Source organism: Falco naumanni, chromosome 12 (genome assembly GCF_017639655.2).
Source record: "Falco naumanni isolate bFalNau1 chromosome 12, bFalNau1.pat, whole genome shotgun sequence".
Classification (NCBI taxonomy): Eukaryota; Metazoa; Chordata; class Aves; order Falconiformes; family Falconidae; genus Falco; species Falco naumanni.
In genome coordinates this window covers 866,027-885,692 of record NC_054065.1, presented here as the reverse complement: position 1 = coordinate 885,692, position 19,666 = coordinate 866,027, and the positions used below count along the sequence as shown (strand labels likewise).

Genomic DNA, 19,666 nt, shown 5'->3' with positions numbered 1-19,666 from the left:
ATGCCCTGGCTTCCTATGACACAACTTTTATGTTAGCCCAAGAAGATGAACAAAAAACTGATTTGGGGCAAGCTGCCATCACTTGTGGCAAAAGCATTTTCCATCACTGTTTAAGACTCATATAGCACCTGTCCACCCATAGATCTTAACGTTTGATGAACACAAATATCATTAAGCCAAAGGTCATACTGCAAATCATTTTAGACTAGGGCCAAAAATTCAGCAATTCCCATTTCTTTCTCAGTCTCCTCCAGCAGGCACTTTGCCTTGAAACCACAGCTCTGCCTCCATCTCAGGGGAAGCTGTATCAGGACCCACACGCTTAATGTAAAGGCACAGATTAATGAAAGTCATTTTATTTGCACTGCCTGCTGGCCCAGCAATTAGCTGTTCCCTCATCTGATCACATGCTGCCATTATCAAAGCACACACGCCCATTTAAACCTCACTAAGAAAAATCCCCTGCATATTTAGAGGGGAATAACCTTCCCAGTGACCAACAGAAATAAACAGCTGTATTTTGACCATGGACAGATTGCCTCTAAGATGCATACCAAGGCTTTACTGACCCTCAGTTCCCTTACGCTGTTTACAAAGAAAGAAATCCTTTTGACACTGGGAAACTGTGTAGTTTGAAGAGTATAATTTTATTACCTTTAATGCATATTTGTTAAGGTGGTGATAAATGTGCCCACTCTCTTAGTGACCAGTTTGAGTGCTGCCAGCATTATTCTTGGCTTACCAAGGAAACTATTTATGTTCCTTGAATTTAATTTCCTAGCAGGGTTTAATTTGTATTTTGTGGCTTTATGGTTTTCATGAAAACCCTCCCCTCCCTGCTAACTACAAGGTAGGCTGAAGCCTCCTCCTCCCACTCAGCAGATGCCCAGCTGTTGAGGGGGCTGGGGCACTACCTCCATCCCTACAACCACACTAACATTTTGTTGAGGACTACATACTTGTACACACACATGCAAAATATAACATCTTTCCAGATTTTGTTCATTGGCATCTTGGAAGAGACTTCTTAGGAGAACGGAATTTTTCTGCCTCCACAATGAAGATAAATCAACGCCGATGAAGTGGAAGCTCCCTGTAGAGGGAGCAGGCTCACCATCCCATCACAGCCGGGATGCTTTAACCGTTTCACCAGATGAGGGTGGAAATAAGGCCTTTCAGATGAGCAGGTGGCACCTGCCACCTAACCTACTTGCTGAACCTTGCAAACTCTGGTAGGGTAGCTTGCTCATTGCATGAGAATTGAGCAGACTTTCTGATTTCTTCGGGGCTTCAGGTTTCTTTTTTCAGCATCACTAGCATGAAGAACACCTACGGATGCGTCCCAGCACGCAGAATTAGGAAGTAACTTTCCCATAACGCTACAGTTCACTAGAGTATTGGTCAAATAGTGGTAGAAATGAGCATCAGGCCAAGGGACTCCAAGGAAGGGGGGTGTCAGGCTATCTCATTGCTCCTCCAATGGTGTCCTGCACCAGAAAATACTGATTCATTCTGTTACACCCAGGAAAGGAGCAAGCTCCCTCAAGACAGGTAATTATTTTACATCTTACACCCGCAGCCCAGAGCCAGAAACCACAGGCTGGTGCAGCGTTGCAGAGACCTCTCACCGAGCCTCACCACACTGCAGATACCAGTGAGGTTCTCCAGAGCTCATGGTACTTTGCTTCCACATAAAGGCAAGGCTATGCCAGCATGGCATCATCACTGATGCCAAGTGGGTGTCAAAAGGATTTATACCTTTTCAGCCGCCAGAAGACAGGGCAAACACCTCTGCAACACGAGCCCAGACCTGTCAGCACACGCCACACACAGGCACTCACAACCAGCACTACAGATGGGAACAACGCACACAAGGGGTACAAACACACACATTCAGGACCCACTTTTAAACACCAAAACAACTCCTACAAGAGGCTCCTGAGGAGCTCTTGAGAGCCTCCTTCAGTTAGTCTAGAGTTCTCTGGTGCTCTGTGTGCTGCCTTATGACCGCTCAGAGCACCAAAGCCCACCTGTGTATGCTCTGCAAGCAAATTACAGAGGGTTATTACCGCCTTCAGCAGGTCTGGGGGTGTTCTTCCTCAAAAGAAGCACACACCGGGAGGGTTACATGGCTCACACGAAGCCTGAGGTATGAGCAAGGTCACACCAGGAGGGATACATGGCTCACACGAAGCCTGAGGTATGAGCAAGGTACCCCCACCTCAGCAGAGTTGGCAGCAGCACTGAGCAAGGTGCAAACTGTTTGCAAGTACACAGTGAATGCACGTACAATGAGGAAGGGAAGCAGGGGGCACCCACCCTCCCCAAAGCAGTGCCAGAGTCCAGCCAAGGTGTGAACCATGTCCAGGGCAGCAAGCACAGCCCAAGGACCAAGAGAGGAACTAACTACCTGCAGCACAGGTCCCAGGTCCAGCCAGGAGAAGCAGCAAAACAGCCAAACAAGGCAGCAGTAGTACTAAGCACAGAGACACTCCCAACACAGCCTAAACCCGGGAAGGCCTGGCCCTGGGCTTATAAGGAGCTTGTCAGGGTAATACAGGCTTATTAGTGCCTGCAGTGCTCCTGGATCCCTTTTCACTCTGGGCTTTGCAAACCTCTGCCTCCTCCCCACGCAACACAAAACGCTGGCAAAGCTGGTGGAGAAGAAGATGGAAATACAGTCCTTTCCCTGTATTAGGTGTAGCTGGGAAGTATGTGCTAATAATTTGTCCAACACTGAACTGAAATTGTGGATAAGAATCATGGTTTTTGTCTAGAAAATTGAAAATGAAATAGTGTCTAAACCTGTAGCTATTACACAGCACATTATCTTGAAGGGCCTTGGTATAATTTAGATAAAACTCTGTATCTCTTATTTCAGAAATGTCAATATCATTCTAAATGTACATGTGCTTTTCCATCGGTTTTCTATGAAGACTTAGAACTCTACGAGCCTCTTTCTTTTGTTCTCTCCATTTTCTTTTTGAATTGGCAAATGAGTATTCCATCCTTCAAAATTTCAGGTACATTTTTATATGTGGGAAAAGTGCATGTTCAGAGATGCCCCTGAATAGCTCCATTATGTATTTTATCAGCTGTGACACACTACCAGAAATAAAATCTATGCATCTGGGTGAAATAGAAAAACTTAATACTAAGCTCCAGAAAAAGATGAAATGTTTCACTTCCCTCCTTAAGCTCCTGGTATTTATGTTGCACTTCATCCCTACTGTTCTATATGTGGTGCGTTGGCGAGGTGGGGTGTGAATTAGCACCAGAGACATGGAGCCCTAGACTGAAATGAGAACCCCCCCCAAAAAAAAAACTTTGGTGCAGGCAGGCAATGTGACTGAATGAACCAGCTGGCTGCAGGTGGGCTGCAACAGCGTACTTCGGGAAAGGAGTGGAGCGCAGGAGCCCCCCTGAAGAGCTGCATCCCATCAGGGCTGTGTCTTGGCTTCGCACAGGGCTCCTGGCTGGGTCCAGTGCATCCCTAAGGACCCTCCATGCATGCCCAGGGCTATACGGCAACCCCAGGGTCTAAGCCCGACGCTCTATCAGGGAGCAGGGTGTGTAGGAGTTTGGCACCACAGAGCCCTTAGACCCTTAGCCCCCAGCACATCCAGAACCTGAGCATGTTGAGAGCAGGAGACAACCATTCCCCCCTAATAACTGCAGCAGGTCTACACACATCTGCACCCACAGACCCCCAGGTAGGACAGACCAGTACAGGAGCAGATGGCTTCTTGTCCTGCCTCAGCCAACCTAAACCCCACTTCTTGCAGGGTCTGCGTTTCCCAGCCCGCTCCGACGAACACCTCTGCCCCTTGCCAGCCCCCTCTTTTGCCCTCTGCACCCCTCTTCAAGTGCAGTCCCCAGGGCAGACCTAGCTTTTCTGGAGCACAAGAGCTTGTTGATGGCAACAGGAGCAGAATAATGACCCGTCATGTCTCATGCACTATTTGTTCCTCTAGCTGCCTTTTGATTTTGGGAGAGGCTCTCACCCAAGAGCCTGGGATATCCCCGTTACCCTTAATTTCATCACCAAAACTTTTTCTTCAAACCCTGGGGAAGAGGAAAACAGACAAACTGAAATAGAGGAAACTCCAGTTAAGCCTACATACCCCCTTTTTTCTGGTAGTCAAACACTGGCCCAGGTTGTCTGGAGAGGCTGTGCAGTTTCCAGCCTTGGACATACTCAAAACCCAACTGAGCACAGTCCTGAGCAACCTGCTCTGGGTGATCCTGCTTGAGCAGGAGTCGGACTAGGTCATCTCCAGCGCTGCCTGGCAACATCAACCACCATGTGGGTTTCTGTTTTCCTTGTTAGCTCATAGGAAAATGTGTACAATTAGCATGCATTTTACCCATGTTTTGCCATCTCCAACTTCTGATCAGGTTTCAGAGGTGTTTCAGACCCCTACTAATTGTCCTCTGATGCCTTCATACCATTCTTGCAGGGAGAAAAAGCCCTCCTGCGATGGGAAGGGGAAAATGGGGTCTTGCCACAAAACACCATGGGGATGTGCCTCTTGGCAAATGCTGGCAAGTGAACGATCGCAGAAGCCGGGTTTTGTGGCAGCTGCATCAGCCTGCCTAGGTACCCGCTCCCCTGTGCGAAACACCCCTGCATGCATGCAGCTGGACATGTGCAGCTGTTGTCATAGCTGGTGGACTTACACCATGGCTGAGTTTGGCTCTGTCTGCTTTGTACCTGCATCAGCAGCTGGACAAAAAGAATGTGATTTTCCCCCAGCACATTTACATTCTCATTTATTTCCATGCAGGCTGCCCCTTCCCTGACCTGGGAGCTGAGGCACACCACACACAGCCCACTCCTGTCAGAAACCACCAAGTACTGTGGAGGAAGGTTGTGGTAGCCATTTACCCTAGTGAAAACATTGCTTAGAGCATATAAATGTGCAGTTTTACATGACTTGACTGTTTGCTGTCATGAGCAAAGACGCAGTCACACATCAACACTTACCCTGAAGTACCTGTGATTGTCTACTGCTCTTGACAGTGTACTACATGAATAAATAAAGAGGTTTCTAATTAGATTAAGACTGATCAAAAATACATAGTGAATTACCATTCTTCTTTTTCACAATGCCAAATTTTTTGTGAGATGAATGCCATCTTCATTTAAAGTTTCAGCTTAGCTCTCAGCATTCCCCGTATTAACCGTTGCCATTTCCCACTTGCAAAGTGCCGTAGACAGCTGTGGGCCCTGAGAGGCCATCACCAGCCCAGCCCTTGGGGAGACAGGACCACGCAGGCTGCACTGGCGAGGATGGCGAGGCACTGGTGGGAAGGACAAACCTCCCAGCGTACACCATGGCAGGCAAGGACAGACCCCAGCCAGCCCCAACTTGCAACGGTACCTTGTTCCATATCCGACATCCCCCTTTTCATCCTCCCTGCTCCTCAGCACTCGCTTCTCTCCATTTCGACTCAGCTTACTGTCCCTGTTGGCCAGAGAATGACTGCCCTGAGTGAGCAAATGGGTCCGGGGCAGGGTGGGACATTCCAGCAGAGACAAGTGCGAGGGTCTCCGCAAACACGGGGTGATTTCCCCACTCTGGAGGAAGAAGAGTTATCTGTGCTGACTGCAACAGCTGCAGCAAGCTCTGTCCTGAGCCAGGCTGTGGGCAGGGACCTCTGTGCACATGGGGAAAGTGGCCAGCAACAGTGCTGCCCGTTTGCACCCAATTGTGCAATACATGCCATAAGCACCAAGATGCCACTTGTGTCCCCAAAGTGCAGACTGCGTGGCTAGCACGGGCAGGGATTGCTGTGCAGGAGCCAAGAGATGACTGCCATCCCTGCACACACGCCAGCAGCCTTTGCTCACTGCTTCTGCATACACAAATGGAACCAAACAAGGGGAATGTTTATAGGGATGCAAGTCTGCAGCTGCAATTTACAAGTTCATTAACAGTGTCCCTGCAAAGATCATTTTTTTTAATTGGAGCCCTAATTAGCAATGAATTCTCATTACTTTTCATTGAAATCCCAAAGCAGCTTTGGCACATTCTCTTTGTTCTGTTGAAAACGGGGAAGCTGAGAAGCTTAGGGGAGATAAAGAACCAGCTGATGATATACTAGGGGGGTTGTTTTCCCCTTGAGCCATTCCTTCAGTTTAATATATTTTGCAGCAATTTTACTTATTATTTATGATTTAAAGAAATAAGTATTTCCATAAAGAAACATTAACTTCACCACGGTTGACTGCTACTCTACCCTTCCCAGAAAGATGTGTCACTAGAGTAACATGTACCCTGTAATGAGGCTGGGTTCTTCTTTCTTTACTCAAGCAAAATCTCCATTGACTTCAAGAGGAATTTTACAAGTGTGGTGGCACAAATCCAAAAAGTGGCAATGAGGCTGCCTGAGAAACAGCAAAACAAACCCCACAATTACAGCCCAGTGGCTCTGAACAGGGAAATGTTAAATCAGATGGAGAGGTTTGGCAAAACTTTCATTAGCACCAATAAGGTCAGGCCCCAGAGTGAGTATCTGGTGCTGGGAACTGACCTTGGCACCTTGGGGTTGTTCAATGCAAGGCACAAGGACCAGCGGCCAGCAAAAGCTGAGGCATAGGCTATTCCTAAAGCGATGGGTGAGATGCTTGGCATCACCGGGGCACCCTGCTCCTCTCAAAGATGAAACCTCTTCAGGAGAGGGTCAGCCTGCCAGCCGGAGCAGCCAATACCCAGGGCCATGCTGGCTGCTGGGGGAGAGCAGAGGCTGCACTGGCAGAGAGTGAGTTCCCTGCAGCCTGGCAGTATGGGGCCCTATAAAGCCTCCAAGCCTTGGCTTGACTCATTAAAATGAGTATTTGAAGGCAACAGTGCGCAAGGTGGCAGAATGAAATCTTTACAGCATCTTGGAATTAATGTTTTGGTATCACCTGGGTAAAATGAGATTCTCCCTTATTGAAAACTGGCAACTAGATGACACCAAGAAGCCATCATCCCTCGCTAATTAGAGACATGGAAGTATTCTTCTCAGACAGCTAAATACACAGGCTGAGAGGTTATTTAACAGCATAGCAGCAGCACCCATGCCCTCCATCAGAGCTCATGCCAGGCTGCCACTCCTAGAGGATTTACCACATCTTTCACTGGGTCTATGGCAAATGACTACATTTACGTTCCTATGGCTGTAATCAGCCTCTCTGAATGTACAAACAGCTCTTGGAGGTTGAGCTGTGCCTTGCTCCTGAGTAATCGCCCTGGATTTACTAGGCTGTGCTTATCTGACCCTCACTCTGCTAGTTTTTCAAGAGATGTAAAAGTGAAGAGGAGCCCTTCAAGCAAGTATAAATGTAATTTTTCTTGGTTTTGGTCCCTGTTTGTGGCCTGAGTGCCTTGGAAGAGCCACAGTAGAGACAAGAACCAGCCCCAGTTAATCACTCAGTTTTGCTGCAGCTAACAAGCAAATAATGAAAGAAAAAAGAGATTTATCTTCCCAGAATGGCACAGTGCCTTGTGGCATCTCTCCCTCTCTCTGACCTGCACAGAAATTCACTCACATCTGGAGGTGCATCCGGCTCCCAGCCACACAGCATTACTGGGATGTCACTGGCTGGCTGTTGCCTGTGAGGGGACCGTGGAAGAGAAGTGCATGAAGAAATGAGCGACCTACGCACACTCTGGTAACAAATGGACTTGGCACAGGAGAAAAGGCGTTCGGCTGCTGGACTGTACCAGTACCTGCTCCAAACCCAGAAATGCTTTGGGCCCTTAGTGAATTTTAAGATTTATTTTTCAGAGAGATGGATAATCATCACATTGTTTCCACAGTCCTTCTACAAATTATTTTGATAATAAAGGACCTCCTGTGACATTAAGTACATTTTAATTACAACATCATCTGTAATGCATATATCTAATTGCAAATAATTATTTTATCGTATTTTGTCTGTATGCCTGTTATATGCATCAGATATTATCTTCTGACCCAGTGGTACAGGTTAATTAAAATTTCTCTTTTAATATCGTTTCAAAGCTAACCACATAATTTCATCTGAACACCAGCTGTGTTGGTAAAAATTATTTTTTATTATTTTTTGTCATGCTTGTCCATGGAGGAAAACCTAAGCCATTTCTGAAGGCTGTAATTACTGCACTGCTTTCTGCAGTCATTTATTTGCAAAAGAAGAAAAGAAGGAAGAACCTGTGTAACATCAGTGGTCAGCGGTTGCTTTGTGTGTTTCTCTTTTATTTTGAAGGTTTTTTTGTTCTCTTCCTTATCTACAAGAGAATTTGAGATCTTACTTTCAGAAGGAGAATATAACACATTACGCAGCCATTAGATAAAGTCTGGTTTGTCGGTATAAATTGCACTCAGGGTTAAGACAATCTGCGTGGTCATTCTTGATGTTAACAAAGCTCGGCTTAAAGGCGATCCCAGTCAGCCGTTTCCTTCCTCATTTATTGGAATTGCCTTAGAGTGACAAAGAGCAAACACAAGGTGAGAGAAAAATCACAATATGTTGTGTCATACAATTTGTGTCAAACAATATTGTTGAGTCATAAAAGGAGAGCTTAGGTTCAATATATGGCAATACACAAACCAAAACAAGCAAGCTGAGCAGAGGACAAGAGCAAAAAGATTACTCTTATTTCATATGGGAGAATGCTTCATCTGTAACTTATACTAAAAAATGACCTTTACTTCTCACCCTCTGTGCGTTATTTCTTAGGACCAGAAGTATTTCTGTAAGTCTGACTGCCTGCATCTCACTGCTATTTAAGACCGTATCACTGACATACCCTGCCTATTTCTTCAGTCAGCTCCAGGGAAGACAGGGGCAAAGACAGGCAGTGAGAGGGTTAACAGGTGTCCCCAAAAGCCAGGATATGGCTAGGCAGCCAAAGGAGGGAAGCGGGGGCTCCCAGATCCTCCTGATGCCGGATGAGCAGAGGTGAACGCTGCCAGGAGGAAATTACGGAGCTCTACTGAGACTACAAGTGACCTTTCCTCTTGGAGATGGGTGAAGTAAACAATACTTATCTCAGATTTAGTGCAGTTGAGACAAGCAGCACTTTATCTCTGTACCACGACACACAGAGCAGGGAGGCAGAGTAGTGATTTTCCTGCTTTTATGGTATAAGCCATCTCTGCTTTCTTAGTCCAGCTTCCAGTTGAGCTGTAACACCTCATGGAAAGATCTTGGCCAGGGCAGTAGGTTATGGGCTTTCACAACTTGCCATAAACCTCTCCATGCAGTGCAAGCTTTTGTGAGCGTAGTTTGATCTCTCCTTAGTGGGCTGGTATTTTTACTCCATGAAATTTCCTCATTCTCTGTGCTATTTCCTTTCGGAAGGCACCAAGGGACATGCAATCCATGTGCCTTCTATTTTGGTTTTTTTTCCACTCGTAGACATAAATTCTTCTCTTTCCCTCATACAGTTTGAAATTCTGGCAGATGGAAATCTGATGTATTTTTTTGACAGTGGTTTTTTCCTGTCTATCATTTTTACTGTATGAATGACATTTTAAAGCCTCATATGCTGCAATGGTTAGAAATTTTCCAACAGATTTTTCCTAAATAGCCCAGCACCCAGAAGGCCCAGGCCCTTTTACTGCCAGATTTCCAGGATTAGGAACTTCTGAAAACACAGTCCCCAACCACTGCTCTGCTTAGGGACACTTGAAGTGTGGTTTATTTCAGCGTAGTTCATTTCTGTGCTATCACCCAGTGTTTGCCATCCTGCAGCCTCCTGGAAGTTGTGCTCAAAAGAGAGCCTGGGCCAGATCCTGCCATCCCTCCAAAGGTACACCGACCTTCACCCTGCCATGCCAGTCTGCAAGCCTTGTGTCTTGCTCACCGCGTGCAGAGGCTCACACCTGATGCTATAGCTATGGCTGGATGGGAAAATTTCACAACTTTATGCGCAGACATTGATTATGCTCAGAAACAAGTATCTGGCATTTGATTCGTCCACTGTATTTTTATATCTTTTGCAAATGACCAGATATAGCAGACATCTTGTGCTGATCCCATGATTGAAGATCTTCATGTACTGTTATAGCCTGTCCCCAAAGGAACTGGCCAAAACGCTGCTGCCAAGGAGTCCCATCTGCTTTGCCTAAAGTCAATATTCAACTCCTGTGAAGTAAGTATTAAATAAGTAACTCATGCAAAATAATTAACTGTTTTCTGGGAACCGTGTTTATCTGAGAGTCAGCACGCTTCTTCAGGAGACATCCCCTGCAGACACTGTGCACCTTTGAACTGCTTTTCTTTACCTGCCAGATAAGATGGGCACTGGTCACATTCTCCTGATTCCTTTGCACTGCCAGCTCCTCCAACACTTCAGAGTCTGTGTCAGTCATTAATTCATCTGCAACAGGCAAAGGGATGGTAAGAAACCCTTGGGCTGCCAATGAGAGTCACTGGGGGAGATCCTCAGTGAGTGCAAATGGATGAGGCACCTTTGCTTTCATAAACTCAGCGAAATGCTGAACCTTTGCAGAAGTTGATCCATGGAAAGCAGTCTGCAGGATCTAGACTTTGGAAAAGTCAGACATATATTAGAAATCAAGTGCTAACCATACGGCTTTGAGTCTAAAGCAGTACCTTGTAGGTGCAGGGATCCATGCCTCCACATCCTATAGGACCACTGTTAGGAAAATAAACCCATCAAACTCAGAGCCAGCTACAAGTCTTTTACACACACTTAGTCATATCAAGTGCAGAGTTCCATTTCCACATGCAGCACGCTGACACAGTACCAAAGCTCCGTCAAGCAAACTGCACACTGTACCCAAGTCAGAAACCATCAAGTGAGTTGACTTGAATGCAGGAATAAGAAGCTAGTGTGCCTTAATGGATGTGTCAGACCAAGGATATGCAACAGGACACAAAAAATAACTAAGTACAATTTGAGGCATTTCGTTTGAAGGACAAATAATCAATGCCAGCATCCTATGCAAAGGAAGTTATTATCTCACCTGTACGTTATTTAAGAGGCAAGTCTCTCTTATTTACTTTTTCCCTACCCTTTTTTCCAGGCTCATTATGAAGTGTTATATTTACACAAGTAAGCAGAGAAGTTTTGTAATTTAATCTCTGTCATTAAAGTTTCAGACTCAAGGAAAAGTAACCTTGCCTGTTCATCAAGTCCAGTGAAATTCAGGCGGCTGTATTTACAGCTGCAGCGGCAGGTTTCACCTTTCCACAAACTCCGCAGCAAGAGGTAGAATTTCTTACCACTGCCCACCCTTGCTTATGGCGGGTACAAAAACAGGACAGCGATTCCAGCCTACTGTGACTAAGGAGCTTAGTGCCTTAGGAGCACAGAAACACAGCGCAATTCCTGCTTCTCCTGGCCCACTGAAGTGAAAAGAGTAAAGCAAATGAGGCACATCCTATTACTTTTGACTGTTTGACACATTTTGTTGTACGCTAATGGTAAGTCACTGCTCTCTGACCATCGACATGTGATTTGTGTCATCCTTCTGATGTGAAATTTAGGAGGTAAGCATGTCTTCAAGACGGTGATAAGAAAACCCCTGAGACCCATAGCTAGCCGTTACTCCTCAGGACTGCTATGCTCTCCCACAATGCATCAGAAATAAATTCAGAAATTGAATGAGGACAACATGGGATGTGTGCTTGTACCTTCACGTCTTGGGTCAGTCATCCTCCATGGAAAAGTGAGTGCGTAAGGCACAGGGACCGATGGGTTGTGGCTTACAGGAGCCAGCACTGGGTCAGCACCTGTTGCTCTGCTCTGGTCTCTAAAAGGATTGAAGGTGGCATAGCCCTGATCTCTCATGAGGTTACTCTCCACCTGCAGCAAACAGACAGCCCCAGGGCAGGAGGGGTGTCCCTGTGCAGGCACCTGGCTCTGTTCGGGCTTGAGACCTTGCTGAGCTTTTCGTCTGTCCTTTGGATGGTGCTCAGGCCTTGGGCAGGCCTGACATCAGGAAGCGGTGCAAGCAAACAGATGCACAGGGTGTGGGAAAACATCCCTCCTTGGAGGGCACAGCAGTAGACCTGCAGCTTTTGTGTCTCGGAGAATTTTGGGAAGCCTCTTCCTTTCCAAGGCAAAGCTCTCTGGGGAGAGCACTGCTCAGTGTCCTCCCCTTCACATGATCTGTGTCCCAGCGACTCACTCCAGCAGAAAACGTGCTGGGGACATGTCCTGCTGCTGCTTTGTGGGCACCCATTAGCCAAAAGCCCACGCCCAGGCAGCTGGCAGCCCAGAAGTGAGGGCAGAAAACGTGACCAAAGACCAATATCGTGCACTTCGGTTCTGCTCCCCTGCCCCACCTACCCCTCACAGTGTCCCAGAGGTGGCAAAGGCAGACACTGAGCATAAGTGGCAGGGACCAGCTGCAAGGAGATGCAGGGGCAATGCCCGCTGCGAGGCTGTCGCTGCTGGTGTGACCCCCTTACTCTCTGGAAGTACCATGCTGCTTCCAAGAGGGGAGGAACAAAATGCATGAGTCACACCAATTCAGGGATAGCATGCCTGCCTGTAGTGTAAATGCACAGTAATAATTTCGGCTATTCTAGACTGGAAATGTGCTGCCCCTTACTTGTATCGCTTATATGCAATGAGTGGCTGAAATAGTAACTCCTCTAGTAGCTCTCTACAGCAACAAGGCCATGTACAGCAGAGAGGCTGTGACTGGTAGGCAGGCTCTCCTCCTCAGGGCAGACACTGCAGTGACGTTATTTTCAAGGTCATAATTTTCTCCTTTGTCTGTGGGGTCTTGGCTGTGCTACGACTTCTCAGAGATCTTGCCTATACTGATGCAACACTGGTCTTCCTCTGCTGAGGCCAGCATGGGTGAGGGTCTGCCCACTGTATTGCCCGAACAAACACACAGCTAAAAGGCTGATTCCTGCACAAGGGAGTGATTTACCCAAATGAATACCAAATCCATTTGCACCACTGCCGTGCTTATGTCTGTATGTTACGTTCAGCTCACTTAGGACATCACATTGTGCTGTGACCTTTTAAAGTTCAGTTCTGTGATAACTGATGACTGCTTTGTCCGCTTGAATGGCTGCTTTATATAGATTTTACTTCAGATCCTGAAAGCTGAATGACCAAATCTCTTCCAGGAAATTCTTCTACCTTAAGCATCAACTTCTGCAAATCCATCATCCGACTTTCTGGGAAATTGCAACTGTTATATTGTTAGAAAATGTTAAGTCATAGGATTTTACAAGCAGTTCCCCTACACAGGCTGAAATCATTGCTGCATGTTTACTGGGATTTCTGGTTTGCATTATGTTAAATCAACTCATAAATGATTAATTTGAAAAGTTGTATTTTATGATGCTTTAACTGATAGGTTAAAGGTCTGTATTTGCTTACCTAATGTACTCAGAGGAGAAACAGTTAAATAGGTTTGCACCTCGCTGCTGTACTGATTGCTTGCTTGTTCTTAATAAAAGACAAAGGAATTGTACACCACGAAGATTAGCTAGCATACAGTAACGCATTTACAAGCAGAACAAAATATTGTCTCATATGACACATGACATGCAGAAGAAAATGCAAGTTATAACATCCACAATTTACCAGTTTTTTACTGCTATGATGCAGCTAATGCAAAGATATATCAAAAATAACCAGGAAAATTGTCAAAAATCTTTAGGATAACTTCAATTTTTAAAAGCTTTTATGAAACTGTGTATTTCCAAGTAATATACGCCCTCTGAAAACTAGGACAAGAAACTTTTGAGAAGCAGTCTCTCATCACAGCCTGTATGGAAGTATCTTAATTTCTGGGAGCTTTGAAGTTTTCTTCATTGCAACCAAGAGGCCAAAACCCCTTCTCAAAGAAATCCACTCTAATATGTCAGTGTGTGTCCCTTTATCAGCCTGCTTATTTCTTATTCAGATGAGCCACTAGTGATACAGAGATCAGATTAAGTCCTCACTTAAGCAGAAAACATGGTAACACTTTAACTGTAACGGCAGCAGAGTTGAATTTGGTCCATGTGCCCTGCACTAGGCTTTCCAACACTGCTGGAAACAAAGGTGGTGGTGTTCAAACCTCCTCTGGTTGCTTGCAGTTGGATATCACAACACATTCACTCATCAGCGTCAACCCTCCAAGCTCCAGGTATGAACGTCCTGTCCCATGGCGCATTAACTCCCTGCTACCTGCCTACAGCATCAGGGGCACGCTCTCAACTCTGCAGCTCACCAATGCACAAGAACTGAGTTCAAATAACCTTAATTCTGTGATTAAAGCACAAAAGTAAAAAAAACAACAAACCAAACCACTGTAATTATCCTAGCGTTAAATGATACTGACTCACTCAGCTCTTCACGTGACCACATCTTCCAGAACCTAATAGGGAGAGAAAGGACTGCCCTCACAGAGCACTGCGATTCGAGTAATGAAATCTATATTCTGTGGAGCTTTTAACAAGAAGAATTTCTGGCAAACTTCAAAACACGGAGTGCCTAAAGCTATGCAATTAGGTGCTAAGCACCAAAATGCTTTCCTAGTTATCAGAAAAGTTATCAGAAAAGACATTAAAGCAGCTATATGACAACAACTGCTTTATCTGCAATAACAATGACCTATTTTTTTTTTTAGCAAAGCAGGAAAAGACAAAAAACATGGAATGATCAGAAATTGCCAGAAGAGACAAACTGAAAGTTGTTGCTTTTCTAAGTCAATTAATATAAAAGGGAAGGAAAAACAAAAGAAAAAAGAAAAGAACAAGCCAAGATTTTAGCCATGTGTTTCCTGAGCCAACTGCATATATTGATTTGTGGTAATGACAGGGAAAAGCTGGAATGACCCCATTTGCTCTTCTCAGGAAGCTGCAGATGCTCAATTCGCAACACATGACCAACAATTTTAGACAATTGCTGAAGATTTATAACTTCTTTAGAATAAGACATTGTGTAACAGTGTTATGGGAAGAATATGCAATACGAATTACTGTAAGCCTTTAACTGGCTCCAAAACAATAGACTATTAGGCGACAATAAATTCTCTGTGCCTGATTCCAAGGTCATTCAAACTGTTTTGTGCATGTCAGCACTAGTCATCTTCCTGTGACTCCAGGAAGTGGATTCTTAAAGAGCAGCAGGAATACCACAAGGTTTGGTGGCTCTACAGGGTAGCACGATGAGACGCAACCAGCCTTTGCTCCCCACCTTCCAGAATCCAACTATGCTTCAAAGGGGTGAAAGCTGTGCCATGGTTGCAACCATGTTGTGCAACCAGCAGCACCCATGAGCACCAACTACAGCCCCCTTCCACCACAAACTCTTGCTGCCTGCTTGTTTGTTTACTTTACCAGGTTGATTTTCACCCAGACCAGTTCCCTGATCTCACTTGCCATGTGGTCATCCCAGGGGTGGAGACACTGGGACTGTCCCTTCGCTAGCAGGATGTACTTAGCTCTTGTTGACACGTTGCTTTGTGGGCTCCAGACCTTTGCAGAAAAAAATGATCCTTGAAAAGGCTCAGAGGAAGCAAGACGCAGCAGTGACGTATTCTGTCATCCTAACAGTAGCTCTTGTGACATTTTTCTACAATGGTTCATGGCTGAAAAATAATCCCTATAAATATATGACGTAAATTAATTTTTAAATAATTTTGTTAAAAATTTAAGACATTTATGTGCAATTTCTTTCTCTGAAATACAGTGTTCTTTTTTAGGGCCTCATCTTGCCTTGGAGCTTATTAAAATTTACATCTCTACCCAGGATTTTTACCAAGATGATCCGAGGGTCTTTAGCTGAAACCCTGCTGCCTTCTATTTCCAGGGCAAAACCTGCTTTTGTTGTGTAACTGTAACTCTGCTCAGTCTTTTACCTCCCCGACGTGTCACGGGAGTAATGACAAGGCTTATTTACGTTGCTACAGGGCAAGCAGTTATTCAAAGGCGAGGGCTTTTCCCCTAAACACAACCGAGCGTAGCCCGGTGCCAACTCCCAGCAGCGCGCCCGTCCACAGCGCCCTGCCTACGGCACCGGCGCCGCTCTCCCGCTCCCACTGCGCCTCGCCGGGCCCCGGCCGCCCCCGGCCCGCCAGCTGGGCCTGCCACGCCCCGCGGCCTCAGCACCGCCACCCCGGGCGGCCCGACCGGCCGCAGCGGGTACCGCGCGGGGGCGGCCTCAGCGCTGGGGCGGGCGTGCCCGGCGCTGGAGGGCCGCGGCCTAGCCCGGCGGGGCCCGCAGCCGACAAAGCGCCCGCGGGGCTCGGGCTCTTCCCGCCCCTACGCAGCACCGACAGGGCCGCCGCACGGTCGCCTCATCGGGGGCGCCCTGGGGGATGACGTCAGGACAACGCCGGCGTGACGCCATGGGCGACGGCCCCCGCCGGCCGCAGCACCACCCACTCCCGGTGCGGGCCGCGCGGAGCCGCCCGCCGCGGGGCACGCCGGGGGCCGTAGTCTTCCCGCCCGGCGGCGGCACGCCTGCGCAGCGCGCAGCCCGCGCGGGGGGCGGTCAGCTGGCGGCGGGGCCGGCCGGTTTCGCGCTGGCACGCCCACCCGTGAGGCGGCGGGCGACGAGCTCGGTCGCCCGGCGGGGACGCTCCCATCTTCTCCCCTCCCTCCCTCCCCGCTGGCCCCGGGCGGCGCGGCCGTAGCGGGCAGGGCTGTGGGCGCCCGCTCCCCGCACCTGCCCGGCCGCCGGGCCCTCAGCCCCTCCCGCGGACAACAGCCGCTGCGCGGCCCGCACCCGCCGCAGCCCCCCAAGGGAGCCCCTTCCCCTCAGCTGCCGGAGCCCCCCGCCGCCCGCCCCGCGCCGGGATGTTCTCCAGGAAGGGCCACGCCGATGTCAGGAAATCCACCCAGAAGGCACTGGACCCCAAGCGGGACGTACTCACCCGCCTCAAGCATCTCCGGGCGCTGCTGGGTGAGTGGGGGGCGGCCGGCGGGGCGCGGACCCGTTTCCCGCCGCGCCGTGAGGAGAGAGGGTGGGGCAGGGGCGGGGCGCGGACCCCCGCCCCCTGCTTCTCCCTCAGGGCTCCTCGCCCCGTGTCTGCCCGCCGGCAGCCACCGCCCGCCGTGCTGGCGGCCGAGGCGGTCCCGGGCAGGGCAGCGGCCCGGGGCGCGGGGGCAGCCGCCGCTTCCCCTCGGGGAGGGTTGCCGGCAGTGCCGCGGGCGGCTGGCTGGGCGCGCTTCGCTGCTCGCCCTCTGGCGCGCCTCGGACCGATCCATAGCGCTGGCTGGGTTGCCGGGTCAGCGCTGTCCTCAAGAAAGAGTAACGCTGGGTGATCAAAACTCTTCGGGGGCAACCCTTGCTGAAGGCACCTTGTTCTGCCTTAGGTTTCCTCAGTTTTCTTCAAGCTCCTTTTGCAGTTCTGGGGAGCTCTGTGATAAGCTCTCCTGGTTGTAGCTGTTGAAAGGTAGCAGTGTGTGTCCTTTGAAAAGTTAGAGGAGCTCTTAGAGGCAGTTGGGTGTTTTGCTGCTTCTGGCTTGGGGAAACTTGTGTTGCTCAGTGGCAAAATATTTGTGATGCAGTGGTGTTGTTTGGGTTCAAAATAGTACATTTGGGTACAAAATAGTACGTAGATGTGTTTCCTACAGGGTTCTTTCTTTGAAAGATCAATATGTAGAAACTCTGCTTTTGTCAACAACGTTAATTTTGGGGGTTTTTAATTTTAGTTCAGTGTTGTTTATTTAAAAAAAAAAAAACAACTTTGCAGGAGGTCATGTAATAGTATTTTGTGGTGCCCTTCCCATGTCTGTGGCAAGGTTGTACCTCTCTGTAATGTCACCTTACAGTTGAAGCCTTGACCCTGGTCTTTTTATTCTGAACACTGAAACCAGTTAATGTATTTTGGCTGTGAGCTATGGTTTGCAAGGTTTTGGGTGGCCCTGTGTGCTCCATTGGTCAGCAAACTGCAGCAGGAAAAGGCTTTTTTAAGAGCTTTTGTGCTCTGTCCCAGTTCAGGGGAATCAGTGTTAGTATTCGTTTATCTTGTTTTGGATTGTCCTCCTGAGAAACAAGGAAAAAAGGATCTGATTTGTATTTTTTGTGTACTCTAATCATCTACCATTTCAGTCAAGTTTGGCAGGTATGTAGGAGCTTCAAAGGCGTTGTGTTAGGAGCTTCGTAGGTGCTGCGTTAGGAGCTGTGAGAAGTGGCTGGAGGGGAGGGCCTGAGGTTAGTAGCTCATTGAGAGAGCAGAAATTGGCTGATACGTCTTCCACCGAGGAGAGGCAGGTCAGTCGGTGTTCATGCAGTTCTCCTTCAGCCCCCCCCCCATGCTTGCCCTGTGTGGTGTGAGGGGTGCACAGAGCCAGAGTCGCAGCCCAGGGGGTAGCTCAGGCCTTGCAGAGCAAAAGTGCCCCCCTTCAGGCCGAGGCTGCAAGGCTTGCACTAAGGAACCTCGCTGTGGTTTGGAGCGCAGGCTCATTGGTGGTGCTCAAGATTGAGTTTGAGATTAAAAGCTTTTTCCTGTGATATTCCACTGATAGCACAATACATACAAAAGAAGTTTTGAATGTACTGTAACAAAGCGAGGAACTTTTGTGATGTTGACGGCGGGAATGATCCTGAGGGAGAAGAGTAGTGATTAGTCTCCCCTTGGCATGGTCCCTTTGAGAAAGCTGTACTTTATGAGAATGTGGAGATGAATGAGTAAGTTTGTGATGATTTAGCTTGTTATGGGCGTCTTGCTGATTTTTGGGGGATGCGTTTCTTACAGGTGTGGGTAATCACAGATTTAAAGACATTGTTCGCCTGTGTTCTACTTCATTTAAGTAGCTAATCTCAAGAAGAGATTTTTGTGGGTAATTGATTAGTGGACAAAATGCTGGACTAAGTGGTCTTGGGCCATGCTCTAGAAGTGGCCAGAACTTGCTCATCTTTTGAGCAATGATAGGCATGTTCAACATGCCCAATCCATAGATAGAGATTTCAGCTTCATAACCTGGACTCAAAAGTAGAGCAGTTCTGACCACTTGTGCGCGATGGTGGGAGACAAGAGGCTCACATGTTAGAGTCCCTCAGCACCTGCATCCATTGTGGGTTTCGTGAACAGTATTGAAGCTTTGCTTTGGCGTTAGCTGTGAGTAAAGGGTATATGACTGCTCTGGGTATAAATTCCTCCTATTCTGCATATAAAAATTTTTAATAGTTAGCAGTCAGTGGTCAGTTTTGTGTCAGTCTCTCTCTGGGGACCAGATGTGTACATTTCTTGTGCTGGAGGTGTATAAATATTTTGTTTGGTTGTTTTTGTGGTTTGTTTTGGGTTTTTTGTTTGGTGGTGGGGATTTTTTGTGTGTGGGTTTTGTTTTTTTTTAATCGTACTATGTATCTAGGTACCTAAGGGCATGTATATAGAAAGATGGGAGGAGATACCTTACCTGCATTATGATATGCCTTTTAACTGTGTATGTCTTATCACTCGTGTGCTGTGCAAACAATGTTAAAATAACATCAAGTGTCATTGTAAAAAGTTTTGGGGAATTCTTTGTTTATGAGATGAGGTTTAGAATGTTTTGTGAAACCACCCTGAGAAATACTGCTCTAAGGGAATGTACTGTGAGCTCTCAGACCTTACATTTCTTCCTTTTCCACTAGCTTCGTTAAAAAAAGCAGATTATAAGAAATAAGAAATACAGCAACTTTTTGTTAATGTTCCCCTTATGGTCTCTCAGAAAGACATGGCTGAAACCAAGACATGACTAGTTAAAGATGAAGTACTGAAC

At 47.4% G+C, this 19,666-nt stretch overlaps 1 protein-coding gene and 1 long non-coding RNA gene across 6 annotated transcripts in view; one reads left to right on the top strand and one right to left on the bottom strand.

The window, feature by feature from the left end:
* Nucleotides 1-16,930, bottom strand: part of LOC121096158 — a 91,008-nt gene extending 74,078 nt beyond the window's left edge. For both annotated transcript variants that reach the window (XR_005830364.1, XR_005830365.1), the window contains exon 1: nt 16,834-16,930. This is a non-coding gene — a long non-coding RNA (uncharacterized LOC121096158). The remainder of the gene's footprint in view (nt 1-16,833) is intronic.
* Nucleotides 16,471-19,666, top strand: part of RALGAPA2 (Ral GTPase activating protein catalytic subunit alpha 2) — a 136,183-nt gene continuing 132,987 nt past the window's right edge. For 3 of the 4 annotated variants that reach the window (XM_040611818.1, XM_040611820.1, XM_040611821.1), the window contains exon 1: nt 16,471-16,862. In XM_040611818.1, the coding sequence (XP_040467752.1) occupies nt 16,757-16,862 (106 nt within the window). In that variant the 5' untranslated portion in view covers nt 16,471-16,756. The remainder of the gene's footprint in view (nt 16,863-19,666) is intronic. The other variant, XM_040611819.1, reaches the window with a different exon arrangement.